This window comes from Pseudorca crassidens, chromosome 9, assembly GCF_039906515.1.
Source record: "Pseudorca crassidens isolate mPseCra1 chromosome 9, mPseCra1.hap1, whole genome shotgun sequence".
NCBI classification, from domain to species: Eukaryota; Metazoa; Chordata; class Mammalia; order Artiodactyla; family Delphinidae; genus Pseudorca; species Pseudorca crassidens.
In genome coordinates this window covers 52,707,897-52,723,051 of record NC_090304.1, presented here as the reverse complement: position 1 = coordinate 52,723,051, position 15,155 = coordinate 52,707,897, and the positions used below count along the sequence as shown (strand labels likewise).

The 15,155-nt window shown below is 37.2% G+C and overlaps 1 protein-coding gene and 1 long non-coding RNA gene across 5 annotated transcripts in view; one reads left to right on the top strand and one right to left on the bottom strand.

Annotated features, from left to right (window-relative positions):
- Positions 1-15,155, top strand: part of C2CD3 (C2 domain containing 3 centriole elongation regulator) — a 128,752-nt gene that overhangs the window by 50,320 nt on the left and 63,277 nt on the right. For all 4 annotated transcript variants that reach the window (XR_010946177.1, XM_067750297.1, XM_067750298.1 and 1 more), the window contains exons 12-17: positions 1,655-1,773; positions 3,673-3,795; positions 7,893-8,387; positions 10,082-10,233; positions 12,479-12,725; positions 14,452-14,632. Coding sequence is in view for 3 of the 4 variants with exons in the window: in XM_067750297.1 (XP_067606398.1) it covers positions 1,655-1,773; positions 3,673-3,795; positions 7,893-8,387; positions 10,082-10,233; positions 12,479-12,725; positions 14,452-14,632 (1,317 nt within the window). In the remaining variant the exon portion in view is untranslated. The remainder of the gene's footprint in view (positions 1-1,654; positions 1,774-3,672; positions 3,796-7,892; positions 8,388-10,081; positions 10,234-12,478; positions 12,726-14,451; positions 14,633-15,155) is intronic.
- The window catches only part of LOC137230609 (uncharacterized), a 76,042-nt gene that overhangs the window by 31,445 nt on the left and 29,442 nt on the right, over positions 1-15,155 (bottom strand). Inside the window, exons 2-3 of the long non-coding RNA XR_010946187.1 lie at positions 12,454-12,629; positions 563-739 (exon numbers count right to left, since the gene is read on the bottom strand). This is a non-coding gene — a long non-coding RNA (uncharacterized lncRNA). The remainder of the gene's footprint in view (positions 1-562; positions 740-12,453; positions 12,630-15,155) is intronic.

Below are 15,155 nucleotides of genomic sequence, written 5' to 3'. Positions count from 1 at the left end.
GGTTTATGGTAGAACTAGAATTTGAACTAGAACATTTTTGATTCCAAATCATTGTGCTTTTCATCTATATTGCTTCTCATGCATTATTATTATTATTATTATTGGCCACAGCGATTGAGTTCTCCCTTTGTCCTTCTGGGAAAGATAGTATGGGACATGTGGAATAAGCATCAAGCCAGGAATTGGAAGAGTTCTAGTTCTGGTTATACCACACACTTAATCGTGTGACCCTAGACACAATGACTTTTCATCTCTGGGCCTTTCTTAACAATATAATATGGAATGGACAAGTTATTTTCAGGATCCCTTCCAGCACTTTAAAAAAGTCTGCTTTGGCATATTGTTAGCAATTTATTTACATGAATTTCTTCTTCCATTATTGCCTTAACTTATTTTTTAAAAAATGAGCTTAAGAACAGAGAATTATATGACAAATACAATAATATAGTACCAAAACATACTTAAGTAATAAGGAGAAATCTGAGTAACACCAGGTTGAAATACAGTTCTGTTTGTACATAAAAGATTTTATAGTGTTTTAAAGTGCTTTTTTATCTGTTACCTCAGTTGATCCTCTCAGCACACCACTGAGGTGTAGGTGTTGTCTTACTTCTCTTTCCATGGTGGGATAAGCAGGTAAACTGGTCTAGTGGGTGTGCGCTTGCTGGGCCCAGACCTTTTGTTAACAGTTCCTGTGGATGGATCCAGATAGCAAGACCTAGATCCTGTCCATGAGTACCTAAAGAAGTAAAAAGAGTCAAGAAGTAAGATGGCAAGGATAGAGATCAGTAGGTCAAATGGGCAGTTTGAATGAATATCAGAGATAGTGGATTCTCTGTAACTGGGCCTTTTTGCGTGGGTTCTTCAGATCCATTTTAAGGGTCTAGAAGTGAATGGACTGGAAGATTATTTTACAGGTGATAAATTGTGGCTGAAATGGTTCATTAGTAAGTAACAGAACTTATTCATATCAAATGATTCTAGCCCCAAATTCCTTTTTTTTTTTAAACCTGTTAAATCCACATAGCAGTGAGCACAGACTCAGATACTACCATCACTTTATCCCATTTACACTTGCTATTACAGCAGAAACCCCTTCCTTTCCATCTATGAAAAGACAGACTCCGTTCTGCCTAATACTGCAAACTAAGATCAGTACTTAGAACCTTGTATAAGTGTGACAGGAGAAGTCCCCTAGTCTTCAGCCAGAAAATAAACTCATTTTCATTATTACAGTTTTTGATTCGGTTCTTCTCTTCATTTATCCCTCATTGTCCCACATCCAGCCAGCCCCCTTCTTTCATTACATTACCTATCAACTTGTCTTTTAAAACACTGGTCATACCTTACACCCAGTGAAGTGTATGGTATGTCTCTTTACACATCCTGTGCTCCTATGCTTGACATTCATTTCTCATAGCAAAGCAGAGCAACATAGCCCTGCTTATCTTCTCTGTGCTGTATCCAGGATTTTCTCTCTGTCTCTGTTCCTTCAGTCCTAATAACCCTAACACTTTTGTGAAATTACACTGACTGGATTCCTGAAAGAGATCTTAGATTTGAAAGGGAGGTGGGTGGTGTCAAGGCATGGATCGATGAGATGGCTCTAGTTGGGTGGTGTGACATGTGCTTATGTGTCTGGTTCTCCTTACAGTGGTGAAATTCCAGCAGAGATTTGTGTTTCCGGTACAGTTTGGTGGCCCAATGATAGAACACTGGTGGAATTCCAATCTTACTTTCCAAATTTACACAAAGAAAACCCCACAGTTAAAGGTACTTCAAGTGATTTTGACCTTTGCCTTACCATTTATTCACACTAGGGATTTGGAGCATACTTAAAATTATATTCCTACCTAAACTAGGAAATTCTCCAGGCTCAAACGATATTAATACTTATGATTGTTGTTTATTATTATAATTTTAAATTTCTAATTGATATTTGTTATAGGCTAGATATTATGCTAAAGGCTCTATGTGAACAACACTATCAAATTTAATGATTAAAACAGTTTGTGAATTAGATACCTTATTATCTTCAATCTACAGATGAAAAAAACCAAGATTTAGTGAAGTAACTTGTCTAAGATCACCCAAGCTAATAAAAGACAAAGCCAGGACTCTATCCCGAGTCTTTAGATCCTAAGTTATTAACCTCTTTACTGTGCTCCCTGCTATGGAGGGTTGTTTGAATTGATACAGGATAATAGCCTTAATTTGAGGCTCTGCTTTCTTTTTTCAGACAGAATACATAAGTTATCCATCCCATATCCAAAGTAATATAATGTGGGTAGCAGTTTTATCAGCTAATTCCAAGTTTATAAAATCCACTTGCAACTGGTACAACAGAAATCAAACTATGTCATGAGCAGTTTTTACTTCCTTTAATTAAAAGAGTAGCTTTTATAATCTTTGACTTCCTCTTTGGTATGGATAGTATGAGGAATGCATCTTGTTTTCTTTTTGTTTATATTTTCAGGAGATCTAAATAATACAAGTTCATTTTGGAAAATATAGCAAAATAGAAGGAAAAAACATAAGGAAAAAACAAAAAATAGAAGGAAAAACATAATTTCACAACCTCAAGACAACCTCTATAAGCATTTCAGTATATTTGCATTGAATCACGTAGTTAAGGCTTCTTTCTAATTATAAAAGAATTATACATGTTTTTAATAGAAAAATATTTTTAAAACACAAAAATCACCTATAATCTCATCACCAATAAATATTGTTAATATTTATGTGTATCTTTTTCAAATGAATACATTATATATGTAAATCTTTGACAGTATTAGGATAATTTTATATGCAATTTTTATCCTGCTTTTTAAAAATTTAACATTGTCTTGAGGATTTTTATTCATTTTTTTCAAAAATGTAAATCTTTTCCATGTAATTTTATAAATATGTGAAGGTTTACTATATATAATTTAATACCCTATTTCTAATAAACATAACGAATATTGTTCATATTATTTCAAATTTTAGTAAACATCATTTTAATAGCTATATATTATTCCATTCTAGAAATGTGCTATAATTAATAATTCCTGATTTTGAACATAAAAATCTCATTGTTAACTTTTAAAATATACATTGTATATAAGCTTCTTATGTATTATTTACTATTTCTTCGGTATAAATTTCCAGAAGTGAAATTACTGGGCCAAAGAGTATGAATATTAAAAGCTTTTTATATTTGTTGCTAAATTTCCTGTCCAGAAGTATGTTGCCAGTTTATATTCCCAACTTCAGGCATATGACAGCCCCTGTTTCTCCATAACCTTGTTAGCATCGGGCATGTTTTATAATTTTCCCAGCTTTAATGGCAAACATTTACATCATCTTAATTGCACTTTTTATTTTTAAGCATGAATTTGAACATTTTTTGTAAGAACTAACTCTTAAAAATAGAAAAAGATAATCTTCTGACCTCTTTGTGACTCATGAAACCCTCTCTAATCTTCCAGGAAGAATTGGTAAAACCCAGAAGGGAGACCAAAATGACAGAATATGGGCTCCCACTTAGAGTTCCCTCAGTCAAATAATTAAGCTACTGACTTCATAAAGCATGGATTCCTTTATAAGTCATCATATGTTGTCACTTCAATTAAAGTCCCCTGTGGCTTCTCTTTACTTTAACTTAAACTTTTTCTTTCCTTCTTTTCTCAGCCTGAAGTCATTGGGTCTGCATCACTACCTTTGAGAGCTGTCATTCAATCTGAGCTGCTTTCTTTCAGTGACCAGCTTGCAGTGCAACAGGAAAATGGTCAGACTCCACTTGGCCCCCTCAAGGTATGTAGATACACATTCAGGTAGTCAGGTATTTATGGAGCATGTGTTACTGGCTGGCCGTGAGATTATAGCAGTGAACAAGAAAATCAGCATCTTTGCTCTTGCAGCTTATATTAAAACAGGACAACAAAAGTGCTAGGAAGGGGGCTTCCCTGGTGGCTCTGTGGTTGGGAATCCGCCTGTCAATGCAGGAGACAAGGGTTCAAGCCCTGGTCCCAGAGGATCCCACAAGCCGTGGAGCAACTAGGCCCGTGTGCCACAGCTGCTGAGCCTGCGCTCTAGAGCCCGCGAACCACAACTGCTGAGCCTGCGTGCCATGGCTACTGAGGCCCATGCACATAGAGCCCGTGCTCCGCAACAAGAGAAGCCACCGTAATGAGAGGCCTGAGCACCGTAACAAGGAGTAGCCCCCATTTGCCGCAACTGGAGAGAGCCCACACACAGCGATGAAGACCCAGTGCAGCCAAAAATAAAATTAAATAAATAAATAAATAAATTTATTTCACGTGTATAATTTTAAAAAAAACTGCTGCAAAAGAACTAAATGATACAATGTGACAGTAAGTACCTGGGAGGAAGTAGGAGATGGGAAGGTGTCTCTAAGGAGGTGACATTTAAGGTGAGATTTGAAGAATGAGAGGAAGAGGCCACCAAGTAAAAAGCACAGGAAAGATCGTTCCAGAGAAAAGAATGGCACATGCAAAGGCCCTAAAGTGAGAATGGGCTTCACATCATCAAGGGGCAGAATGTTGCCACAGGATAGTGAGCCAAAAGGGAGATTGGACAGGCAGGCAGGAGCCATGTCGCTCAGAGCTTTGTAGGTCAGAGTAAAGGGTTTAGCTTTTATCCTAAGAGCCAAGAAAGGACATTGAAGCATCGAAGTGACATCTGGTTTGCATTTTAAAAGATTACTGGGTAGAGAATATTGTAGGGTGCAGGAGGGAAAATGTTGCGTTCATCCAGAAAAGAAATGATTGATAGTTTGTACTAGAGTAGTGGCAGTGAACAAGGAGAGAAGTGGCTGAGTTTGTGTGTGGTGGGATGAATGCTATGTGTAATTCATCGGAGAGAGGGTTCTGTCCTTTATTCAGAAGCATCATTTTCTTAGGTGGAAGAATTTTTTGTTTTTTAGAGCTTGCCCTAATCATTTTCTTTTAATTGAAGTATAGTTGATGTATAATATTATATAAGTTACAGGTATACAATACAGTGATTCACAATTTTTAAACATTATCTCCATTTATAGTTATAAAATATTGGCTATATTCCCTGTGTTGTACAGTGTATCTTTGTTGCATATTTTATACATAATAGTTTATATCTCTTAATCTGCTACTTCTGTATTGCTCCTTCCCAATTCCCTCTCCCCACTGGTAACCACTAAGTAGTTCTGTATATCTGTGAGTCTGTTTCTTTTTTGGTACATTCACTAGTTTGTTTTATTTTTAGAGTCCATGTATAAGTGATACAGCATTTGTCTTTCTCTGTCTGACTTGTTTCACTTAGCATAATACCTGTAAGTCCATCCATGTTGTTGCAAATGGCAAAACTTTTATTCTTTTTTATGACTGAATAGTATTGCCTTGTATATGTACAATGTCATCTTTATTCATTCATCTGTTGATGGACACTTAGGTTTCTTCCATATCTTGGCAGTTGTAAATAATGCTGGTATCATTGGGGTGCATATATCTTTTTGAATTAGTGTTTTTGTTTCTTTCATATATATACCCAGGAGTGGAATTGCTCATTCATATGGTAGTTCTATTTTTAGTTTTTTGGGAAACCTCCATACTGTTTTTCACAGTGACTGCACCAATTTACATTCCCGTTAGGTGGAAGAATTTGAATATGTGGCTTCACTATAGCTTTGTCCTGTTGTACTGGCGAGCTTTTGAAATCATCACAGCCATACATAAAACATTTCCATGACTCCTCATCACCCAGAGGATAAAATACAGGGCATACCATATGACCCCACCTGACCACTGCAGCTTTCTCTGTTCCAGCTTCCCTACCAATAGCCATGTCAAACTATGTAAAGAATTGCTAAAGTATTGTGCTGGGTTATGCATCCATGCTTTTGTTCTTGATTTTCATGCTGCTTCCTCTTCTTGGAAGCCCTCTCTGCCCTCTTCCTGGCCTTCTTAGTAATAGATACCATTTAATTTTAAAGACTTGTTTGACTACCATTGCAAAAAATTAACATCACATTATTCTTCCACTACCAAAGTTTTATTTTTTGCTTTCCTAGTTCATTCTAGACTGCAAGGTTTATAATCAGAAAGGGGTAATAAATAGAGTTGGTGGAGTAGAAATTGTTTCTGTCCTGGCTTTGTTGAGAGAAGCACTGTTCTAAATAGATTGCTGTCTATATTCAATAGAGCAAAAGAACTTTGCTGTGGGTTTTAAATAAAAGGAGCTGCAAGTCCCCTTTATCTCTAGTAATTCAGCCTCGTAATAGTGACCACTTTCATTCTTCATCATTTATCCCACATCCTTTTTTACTTTTTAACATTTTAAACTTTTAAAAATAACTTCAAACTTAAAGAAAAATTGCAAAAATAGTACAAAGAACTCATATACCCTTTACCTGGACTCAGCAATTATTTGTCGTATTTGCTTTATAATTATCTACCTCTTCTGTCTCTTTCTCTCTCTCTTTTTGTCCCCCTCCCCACTCTCTCTCTATACACATACACACACAATTTCTTTCTGAACTATTTGAGAATATGTTACAGACATTAAACCTCTTTCTCCCTAATTTCTTGTGTGTATTTTCTAAGAACAAAGGCAACATTGTACATAATGCTGTACAGTTATAAAGATCAATTTAACAGCAATAGTATATTCTGTCTGTAGTCCATACTCAGATTTCACCAACTATGCCAATACTTCCCTTTGTAGCATTTTTTTTCCAGTCCAGGATCATGCATTGCGTTTATTTATTTATTTTAATGGATTAAATTTATTTTATTACCTTTATGCATATGATATGTGATAGAGCTAAAGATCATAGGGTAGGGCTTCCCTGGTGGCGCAGTGGTTGAGAGTCCGCCTGCCGATACAGGGGACATGGGTTTGTGCCCCGGTCCAGGAAGATCACACCTGCCGCGGAGCGGCTGAGCCCGTGAGCCATGGCCACTGAGCCTGTGCGTCTGGATCCTGTGCTCCGCTACGGGAGAGGTCACAACAGTGAGAGGCCCGTGTACCGCAAAAAAAAAAAAAAAAGATCACAGGGTAGCTAATTCTGAAGAAGGGATGAACCTTTAAACAATTAATTAACCTCAATTTACATAATGGTCTTATTATTTGCATAGCTAATGGTAAGGTTTGATTATAGGCCATTAACAGTCATTAATAAGTGAAAGTGTGTCAGAAATACTACACGGGTTTGTATCTTAGACTCAAGAAGCAAACACCCATTGCATTTAAATGTCATCTCTCTCTAATCTCCTTGAGCCTAGAACAGTTCTGCCGCCCTTCTTTGTCTTTTAGTACTTTGATATTTTTGAAAAGTATGGCCAGTTACTTTGTAGAATGTCCTCCATTTGGGGTTTATCTGAATCACTTATTACTATGATATTTGAAAGAATATGATTTCTAACTTCACCATTAACTCCATCATTCCCTGTGCATTTATTAATTGGCATTCTACTACATAGAAGAGTTGTCCCTTCTCCCTTGCTTATTTATATTGGTATGGACTCATGGTTCTTATGTTATTCAAAAGGTTATAATCCACTAGTAGTAGTATTCATTTTGAAACTCAGCTTGTCCTGGATTTGTCCAGAGGGAGCCCCTTCAACTGGATTCTGTGTCCTTTAAATATGTCTCCATTCTCTTCTGAGCACTTACTTATTTATGGCACAAGATGATGTTTTAGGCTCATCTTGTATTATTAATAAATCATCTGCCTAGCTTTTCTTAGTCCTGGTAAGGTGATGTATGTGCAGTCTATTAGTGTTCCTACTATTGTGGTATTTGAGGATGAATTAATTTATATCCTAACAATCTGATGCTGCTCCTAGCTCCAAAATTCTGTTTCTGATTCTAGAAAATATTCCTATTAACTCTCTTCCTTTTATGTTCTATAGGTAACTGTGGAGCTTGTTACAGATAACAAGGATTTCGCTGATGTCAATACAAAGTTAAGTAGCAACACCCAACATAGCCCACTTTGTGCTCTTACAAGTCCAGATAAGACACTGCCAGAACCTAGTCAACATGTTACCTGTACCAAAAATCCACAGAACCTCAATCAAATTCATGAAGAAACTGTAAAGAAAACACAGAATTTGGTGCTCCCCATCCCAAAGTCACCAAGCCCTGTTGTACCAAGTCCTTCAACCTTCACGGCTGTGCCAGCCTCTCATGATTTGATAAATCAGATAAATGTGTCAACAAAAGAAAGTGCTTTGCTGTTGCATGTGCTACTGATGGTGCCAGATGGGAAAGATTTCATTACTGGAGAATCTGAGAAACAACCATCATGCAATGTTTATTTAAATTGCAAGCTCTTCAGCACAGAAGAAGTCACCAGATCTGTCATTGCATGGGGCACAACAAAACCAGTCTTTAACTTTTCTCAGGTAACTTTGTACATGTCTTAACATTCCATATGCATTAAGGATGAAGGCAGGAGTTGGGGAGGGGACAGAAGTATGTTTCTCAAATCATAATTCCATTGTAAAAAACAACGAGAATTTTCAGACTGGAGGTGCTTTTATAATTATCTGGTATGCAGATCCAATCCCACTATTGTATGGGAAGAGGAAAAGACGTTGCCAACATTTTAAAACTTTTTGTGTGTCTATTTCTTTCTATTCTATCTCAGTTGATATGGTTTCCCACTGTTTCTTTTGCCTGAATTCTGAGTTCTGTTCCTTTCTGCTTCCTCTAGGGCTTTGATCAGTTGAACTTTCTTTCGTTTCTGTTTCTCCAATCTCTCCTTCTTTATTTTATTTATTTATTTTTCCTCACTCTCATTTATTCCTCCACTGATTTCAGTACTCATCTTACTTGATTTCTCAGTAGAATTTGATGCTATCGCTTAAATTGTTTCCTTTCTTGACTTTCGTAACTCTCTCCTCTTATTTTCTTCCTGACTGAAGAACTGTTTTTTTTTTTCAGTCATTGGGCCAGTAGGAAAACTTGGAAAAGAGTCGTGATCCCAGTACTTCTTCCTCTCTCCTACTTTTAAATATTAGTGTTCCTATTCATTACTCTATCCTTGGCATTCTTCCAAACCAACCCTCTTTTCCCCATGGTCGCCACATCTACTCCCATAGCTTCAGTTGTGTGAAGGTGACTTCGAAATCCACACTTCTTTCAGGCCAGGCATTTCGTGTAGTTTCAGATCTCTGTGTCTAACTGCCTGTTGGTCATCACCACCTGGATATCTCAAAAACACTTTCCTCTTGGCACCTAACACATCACCTGGCAAATTGCAGGTATCCAATAAAGATGTGTAAATGGAAGAAGAAATTCAGATGTATTCAAATCTGAATTTATTATTCCCTCCAAATCTGTTCCTCCTCCTCCTGTCTGCCCTAATTCATATTACAATTTACTCAGAAACCCAAGCAGAACCTAAAAGTTGTCCTTGAGTCTTTCTTACATAAAGATTCACCAAATCCAGTAGATGTTGCAAACTTAATTATCTCTGGAATAAATTCTCTTATCTCCACTCCATTGCCACTGCTTTCATTCAGACCCTTACTCTCATTCCACCTAGCCTTCAGACTGTCCTGTTTCTTGTCTCTCCCTGTCCATTTCTTCCTCTGTGCACCAACAGGAATGATCTTTCTAAAACACTAACCTGAATATTTTACTCTCCTGCTGAAAGCCTTTCGGTGATTACCCGTAGCCTTCAGGATAGAATCTAAGTTTGGACTGCAAGACCCTTTAAGACTACCTATACTTCTCCAGTCTCGACTCAGGCCACTCTTCACACTAGATAGTCCAGCTGTGCTCAGCTACTTGCATTTCCTGAATATCCTCTTTTCCTACCTGTGTCCCAGAAGCCCTATCTATATGAGTTTTGTCCTCAGAGAATTCATGCCATTTTGTATTTGGCCTTTATGTGTTTGTCTCTAACACAAGACTGTGGCTTTAGACTGAGGATAACAGAGTGGGTTTTGTTTTGACGTCTTCAGCTCCTAGCACTGTGCTTGGCACACAGATAGGCTTTAGTAAATGCTTGTTGAATAAAAGTATAAATTAATACTTTGTCTCAGATGTGGAGTTTTGTTTTTTTTTTTTTTCTGGCTGTTCCTCTCCCCAGGTGATTCCTGTCTCTCTGTCTTCCAAATGCCTGGAAAGGCTTAAGAACAATGTGATGGTAATTGAAACTTGGAACAAGGTGCGGAGCCCAGGACAGGACAAGCTGCTCGGGCTGGTGAAACTCCCCCTCCATCAGTTTTACATGTCATTCAAGTAAATAGGACCTTTTGAAGTATTCTTTTTTTACATCTTTAACTTTGTATGAACCGAAGAGGAATATTTGTGGTTTGCAAACATGAACAACCCAATAATTCCTTGGAGGACTTTTCTCAATTTCACCACAGTTGCTACTCTTTCTCCTATGTTATAGCAGTATTACAGATACTGCTTTCCATGTTTTAGGCCTTAAGCTAAGAACCTTACATACATCAAGTCATTTTAATCCCCACAACAGTCCTTCATGAGGCAGGTAAATTTTATTTCCCCTATTTTACACATGAGTTAACAGAGGCACAGGGAAGTTAAATAACTTGTCATATATATTGTAAGTAGTGGAACCAGGGTTAGAACCCAGAGAGTCTGGCTCTGTAGTCCACTCTCCTCACCAAGAAACTCAACTGCCAAGTTATCACCTCAAATACTGTTGGTGTATCTCTCTGGCACAAACTTCAGTTAGTATTGTTCACATCAGCCATTTGCAAGATTTCTGTACTGTGCATTGTTTCTTAGACCTTCAGATTTGATTGCTGTACCTCACTTATCACTACTCAAAACCTAGATGGGGTATTGATTTATCTGAAGATTATTTCTATCCTCAGTACAGACTGTTCATTTTTTTGTTTCAAGATAGTGATTTTTAATTATTTTAGAGCTGACCTCTTTCAGCCTTCTCATGGTTCTGTGTTTTAAATGCTGTATTTTACATTTTGCAAAGAGCACTGTTGTGGGCACTGTCTATAGAAATGGCTCACTGTCATGTGAGCCTTTCTATAACCCCAGGAAGTATTGTCATTATCTCCATTATACAAATGAGGAAACTTATTTAACTTGGAGATGTCAGCCTCTCTGGCTTTGTTTTCATGATCTGTAACATGAGGGTGATGACAGATCTCCCATCTCCCTCTTGGAGCAGTTGTGAGGATCCAGTGAGAAAATAAATGGGTAAGCCTTCAGTGAACAGTTAAGTACTTATATGATGGTAACATTGGGAAGCCTGCTTAGGCTAAGGAGTGCTGCTGGAATCATGGATGTCATTGTCAGCTGTAAGCTTTTGGCTTTTTCCCCTTTTTTTGTTGTGGTATTAGTTTGGTCTGGTATTCCCCTTTCCTTCTCATTTCCTTAGACCCCATTCATTGCCGAGAGAGCATAAAGTGATAATAGCTATCAATTACTAAGCACTTATCATGTTGGTATTTTATATTTGTTATCTCAGTTTAGTCCTAACAACAGCCCTTTGATGGAAGTTTTATTACCTGCATTTTACAGATGTGGAAACAGACTTTTAAAACTTATATTGATTATATTGAAAACTTATATTGATTAGAGTCATAGAGCAAGTAAGAGGCAGATCTGAGATTCAGCATGGTGTAATGAAGAGCATTTGGACTTCTTTCTCATCTGTGAATAGTGGATAGTAGCAACCTTTGCTGTGTTAGAAGGATTATAGAAACATTGTAAAGTGCTTACCACATAGTAAGTACTCAGTAAATGGCCGATATTATTTGTAATATTACTCAAATCTTATCTGCCAGACTCTAAAATCTATACTTTTTCTAGCTGAGCACACTGCCTACCTCTAAAATAATGCTGTTCAGCAAGCCTTGGGGCCATGATGGTACAGAGATAAGTTAGACACATTCCCCCCTGCCTGTCAAATTGCTGAGTTTGGAACTTATCTGCCTGGTCATTTTTATTTGATGGATTATGGATAGAATCATATATTTTTTTGAACCACAATTACTTTTCTAGTTGTAGATCCTTTTTTTTTTTAATTTTTTTGAGGAATTGGTATACTGTTTTCTTTGTGTTTTTTTGTTTTTATTTATTTTTGGCTGTGTTGGGTCTTCGTTGCTGCACGCGGGCTTTCTCTAGTTGCGGCGAGCGGGGGCTACTTTTCGTAGCGGTGCGCATGCTTCTTATTGCAGAAGCTTCTCTTGTTGTGGAGCACGGGTTCTAGGTGCGCGGGCTTCAGTAGTTGTGGCTCACAGGCTCTAGAGCACAGGCTCAGTAGTTGTGGCGCATGGGCTGAGTTGCTCCACGGCATATGGGATCTTCCCGGACCAGGGCTCGAACCCGTGTCCCCTGCATTGGCAGGCGGATTCTTAACCACTGTGCCACCAGGGAAGTCCCTGTAGATCCATTTTAACAAACTGAGAAAACAAGCCAAGTAAGAAATGAAGCAACTCTATGACATGTTTGATGACTGTTACTTACTCGTGCACAATTTCTCTCCCTTTAGAGATCCCAAGATTTCTCGCCTGCTGCTTGATGCTCAGTATCCAGTTGTTGCTGTCGACAGCTACATGCCTGTGATTGATGTGTTCTCAGGCCACCAAAATGGGAGTCTTCGAGTCTTTTTAGCTATGGGTTCTTCAGATCAGATAATAGCACTGCAAAGATTAAAGAATGAAGAAGGAACACTTCCTCCCTTCAACCCCAGGCCAGCCCATCTCCTGGACCAGCCATCTGTAGCATCTGTTGCTATGGTAGTGACTAAACACTTGATTGTTTACAAAAAACATAATCTTATTTTAAGGCTTAAAAGGTGATGTTTTGATGCATGCATATGCTGTGAAATGATTATCACAATCAAGCTAATTAACATATCCATTATTTTATCTGGTTACCTTTTGTGTGTGTTTGATGAGGACACTTAAGATCTACTCTCTTAGCAAATTTCAAGCACCGTAATCTCATTTTATCTTGCGTGTTTTAATGAAACCATTGCCCCAAATTCTTATTTCAATAGTGAAAGGCTTAACAAAAGAACATGCTTGCACTTCAATGCTTGCTGTAGCTCAAAAGAATCATTGGTATTTTTCTTTCTTTGTTGAAATGGATACCTGTGTCCCTCTGAGCTCCTTGAATTTATAAAGAAAATGTAATTGGACAACCAGATCTTAATCCTCTAATTTACTAAATTGCCTTTTTAAAAAAATTGAAGTGAACCTAAATCTGCTCTAAAAAAATAGTCTTAATGAAAAAAAAAGAAAAGGTAATCTGGGGGAAAAAATGGGGATGGAGATGAAGAGTGATCCCAAATGTAAACCAGCAAAGTATTCTGTTTCTTGACCAAATCCATGTTGGAAAGTTAAAGTGAAGTTCCTTGCTTTTCTACTAATAACTTAAAAGTTATTTGTTCTGTACAGTGCTGTTCAGTTGAGAAAGCACATTCATATACTTTATCATGTTTATTCCCCTAACAACTGCATGAGGTAGGTCATTGTCATTCTCTTTTTTAGGTGATGAAACAGAATCAGAGAGGTTATGTTACTCATCCAGGGTCACACAGCTAAGAATGGGAGAATTGGTGTTCAGACACAGGTCTTCTGACTCTAAGTCCACTGTATCATGTCCTCCTCTATCTTACATTTGATGTCTTTATTAGTATAGCCAAGTCTCAGTGTCCAGACCATTTAAGTGTTATGTTTTTTAATCTGAATGACAAATTTGATGTCTCTAACAGAGAAAGAACTATTAAGAAAATACCTATTAGTAGGATATTGGTTTTTGTTTTTGTTTTGTTTTGTTTGTTATTGTTTATTTGTTATGAACTCTAAACTTTTTCTATTATATATTTATCATATTAGTAGTAGAAGTGCCTTCAGTAACAGTGTATTCACTACCTCCCCATTAATAAACAGTCTCAGTGTTATTCCTAACTTCATTAGAAATAATAATTAAGGACTTCCCTGGCGGTCCAGTGGTTAAGACTCCACGCTCCCAGTGCAGGGGGCACGGGTTCGATCTCTGGTCAGGGAAGATCCACATGTCATGTGGCACGGCCAAAAATAATAATAATAATAATAATAATAAATGAAAACTTGTTTCAAATATGTGTTCTTTATCCTATTAAGGAAATAGCCTTCTGTTTTTAGTGTACGAAGAATCAGGAACATCTGATTAAATTTTATCAAATGCCTTTTTAGCCTTTATTGAGATAGTCACTTTTTTTCCTTCCTCTATTAATGCACTCTATTACATTTATGGATTTCCTAATATTGACCCAGTCTCACAGCCTAGAGTAAGTCCTGCCTGATCTGATTACAGTGAACAGTTGTGAGATTTATACACAATGAAAATTAAGTATCTGTTCTAGTATCAGCCAATTATGCTTATTTCTTCATCTATTCTCAGACTTCATAGAGAAGCATGAATACGCTATACAAATTACTCTTTAAAGCTCCCCAGTATCTCTGTTTCATTTAATAGGCAGGGGACCAAGGAAATGGATTGATGGAGCACCACTTTGAACTCCTTATAGACAAGATTAAAGGGCTCGCCCCTCTTCAGGCAACAGTCTGGGGAGAAGCAGATTGTTATGTCCAGTACTACTTTCCAGTTCAAGACTCGCAACCCAGTGTGCTGAAAGGACCTGAGTTCCTTGAAAATGGTAGGTTTGGGAGATTATGCTTTCTCATTCTTGTGTGGCTCTTTTATTGAATATGCTTAGGAATTTTTTTTCCTGAGTCAGTTTTATGTTCCTCAGTATTTCCAGCCTTACCTGGGCAGTACAGGAGATAGCCTGAGTTTTTACTTTTCTTAAATTGTTTTTTAATTTAATTTTGATTTGATTTCAAATTTATGGAAAAGTTACAAAAATAGTACAAAGAACTTCTGTATACCCTTTACCTAGGTCCATCAGTTATTTACACTTTGTCTCATTTTGTATCATTTACATGCCTACTCACTCTTATCATCTATTAACATACAGTTGATTCTCATTATCCACTGTAGTTATATTCTATAAAGTCATCAAGAGCACTGAATTAAGAGAATACCAAACCATTGCTCCTGGGGGAAATACGTACATATACATATCTCACATAGATCATAATCTTAAATCCTAAAACAATTCATCCTCATAGATTCTATTTTCTTTATTTTACAGAAGAGAAAACAAGGTTCAGAGTGTT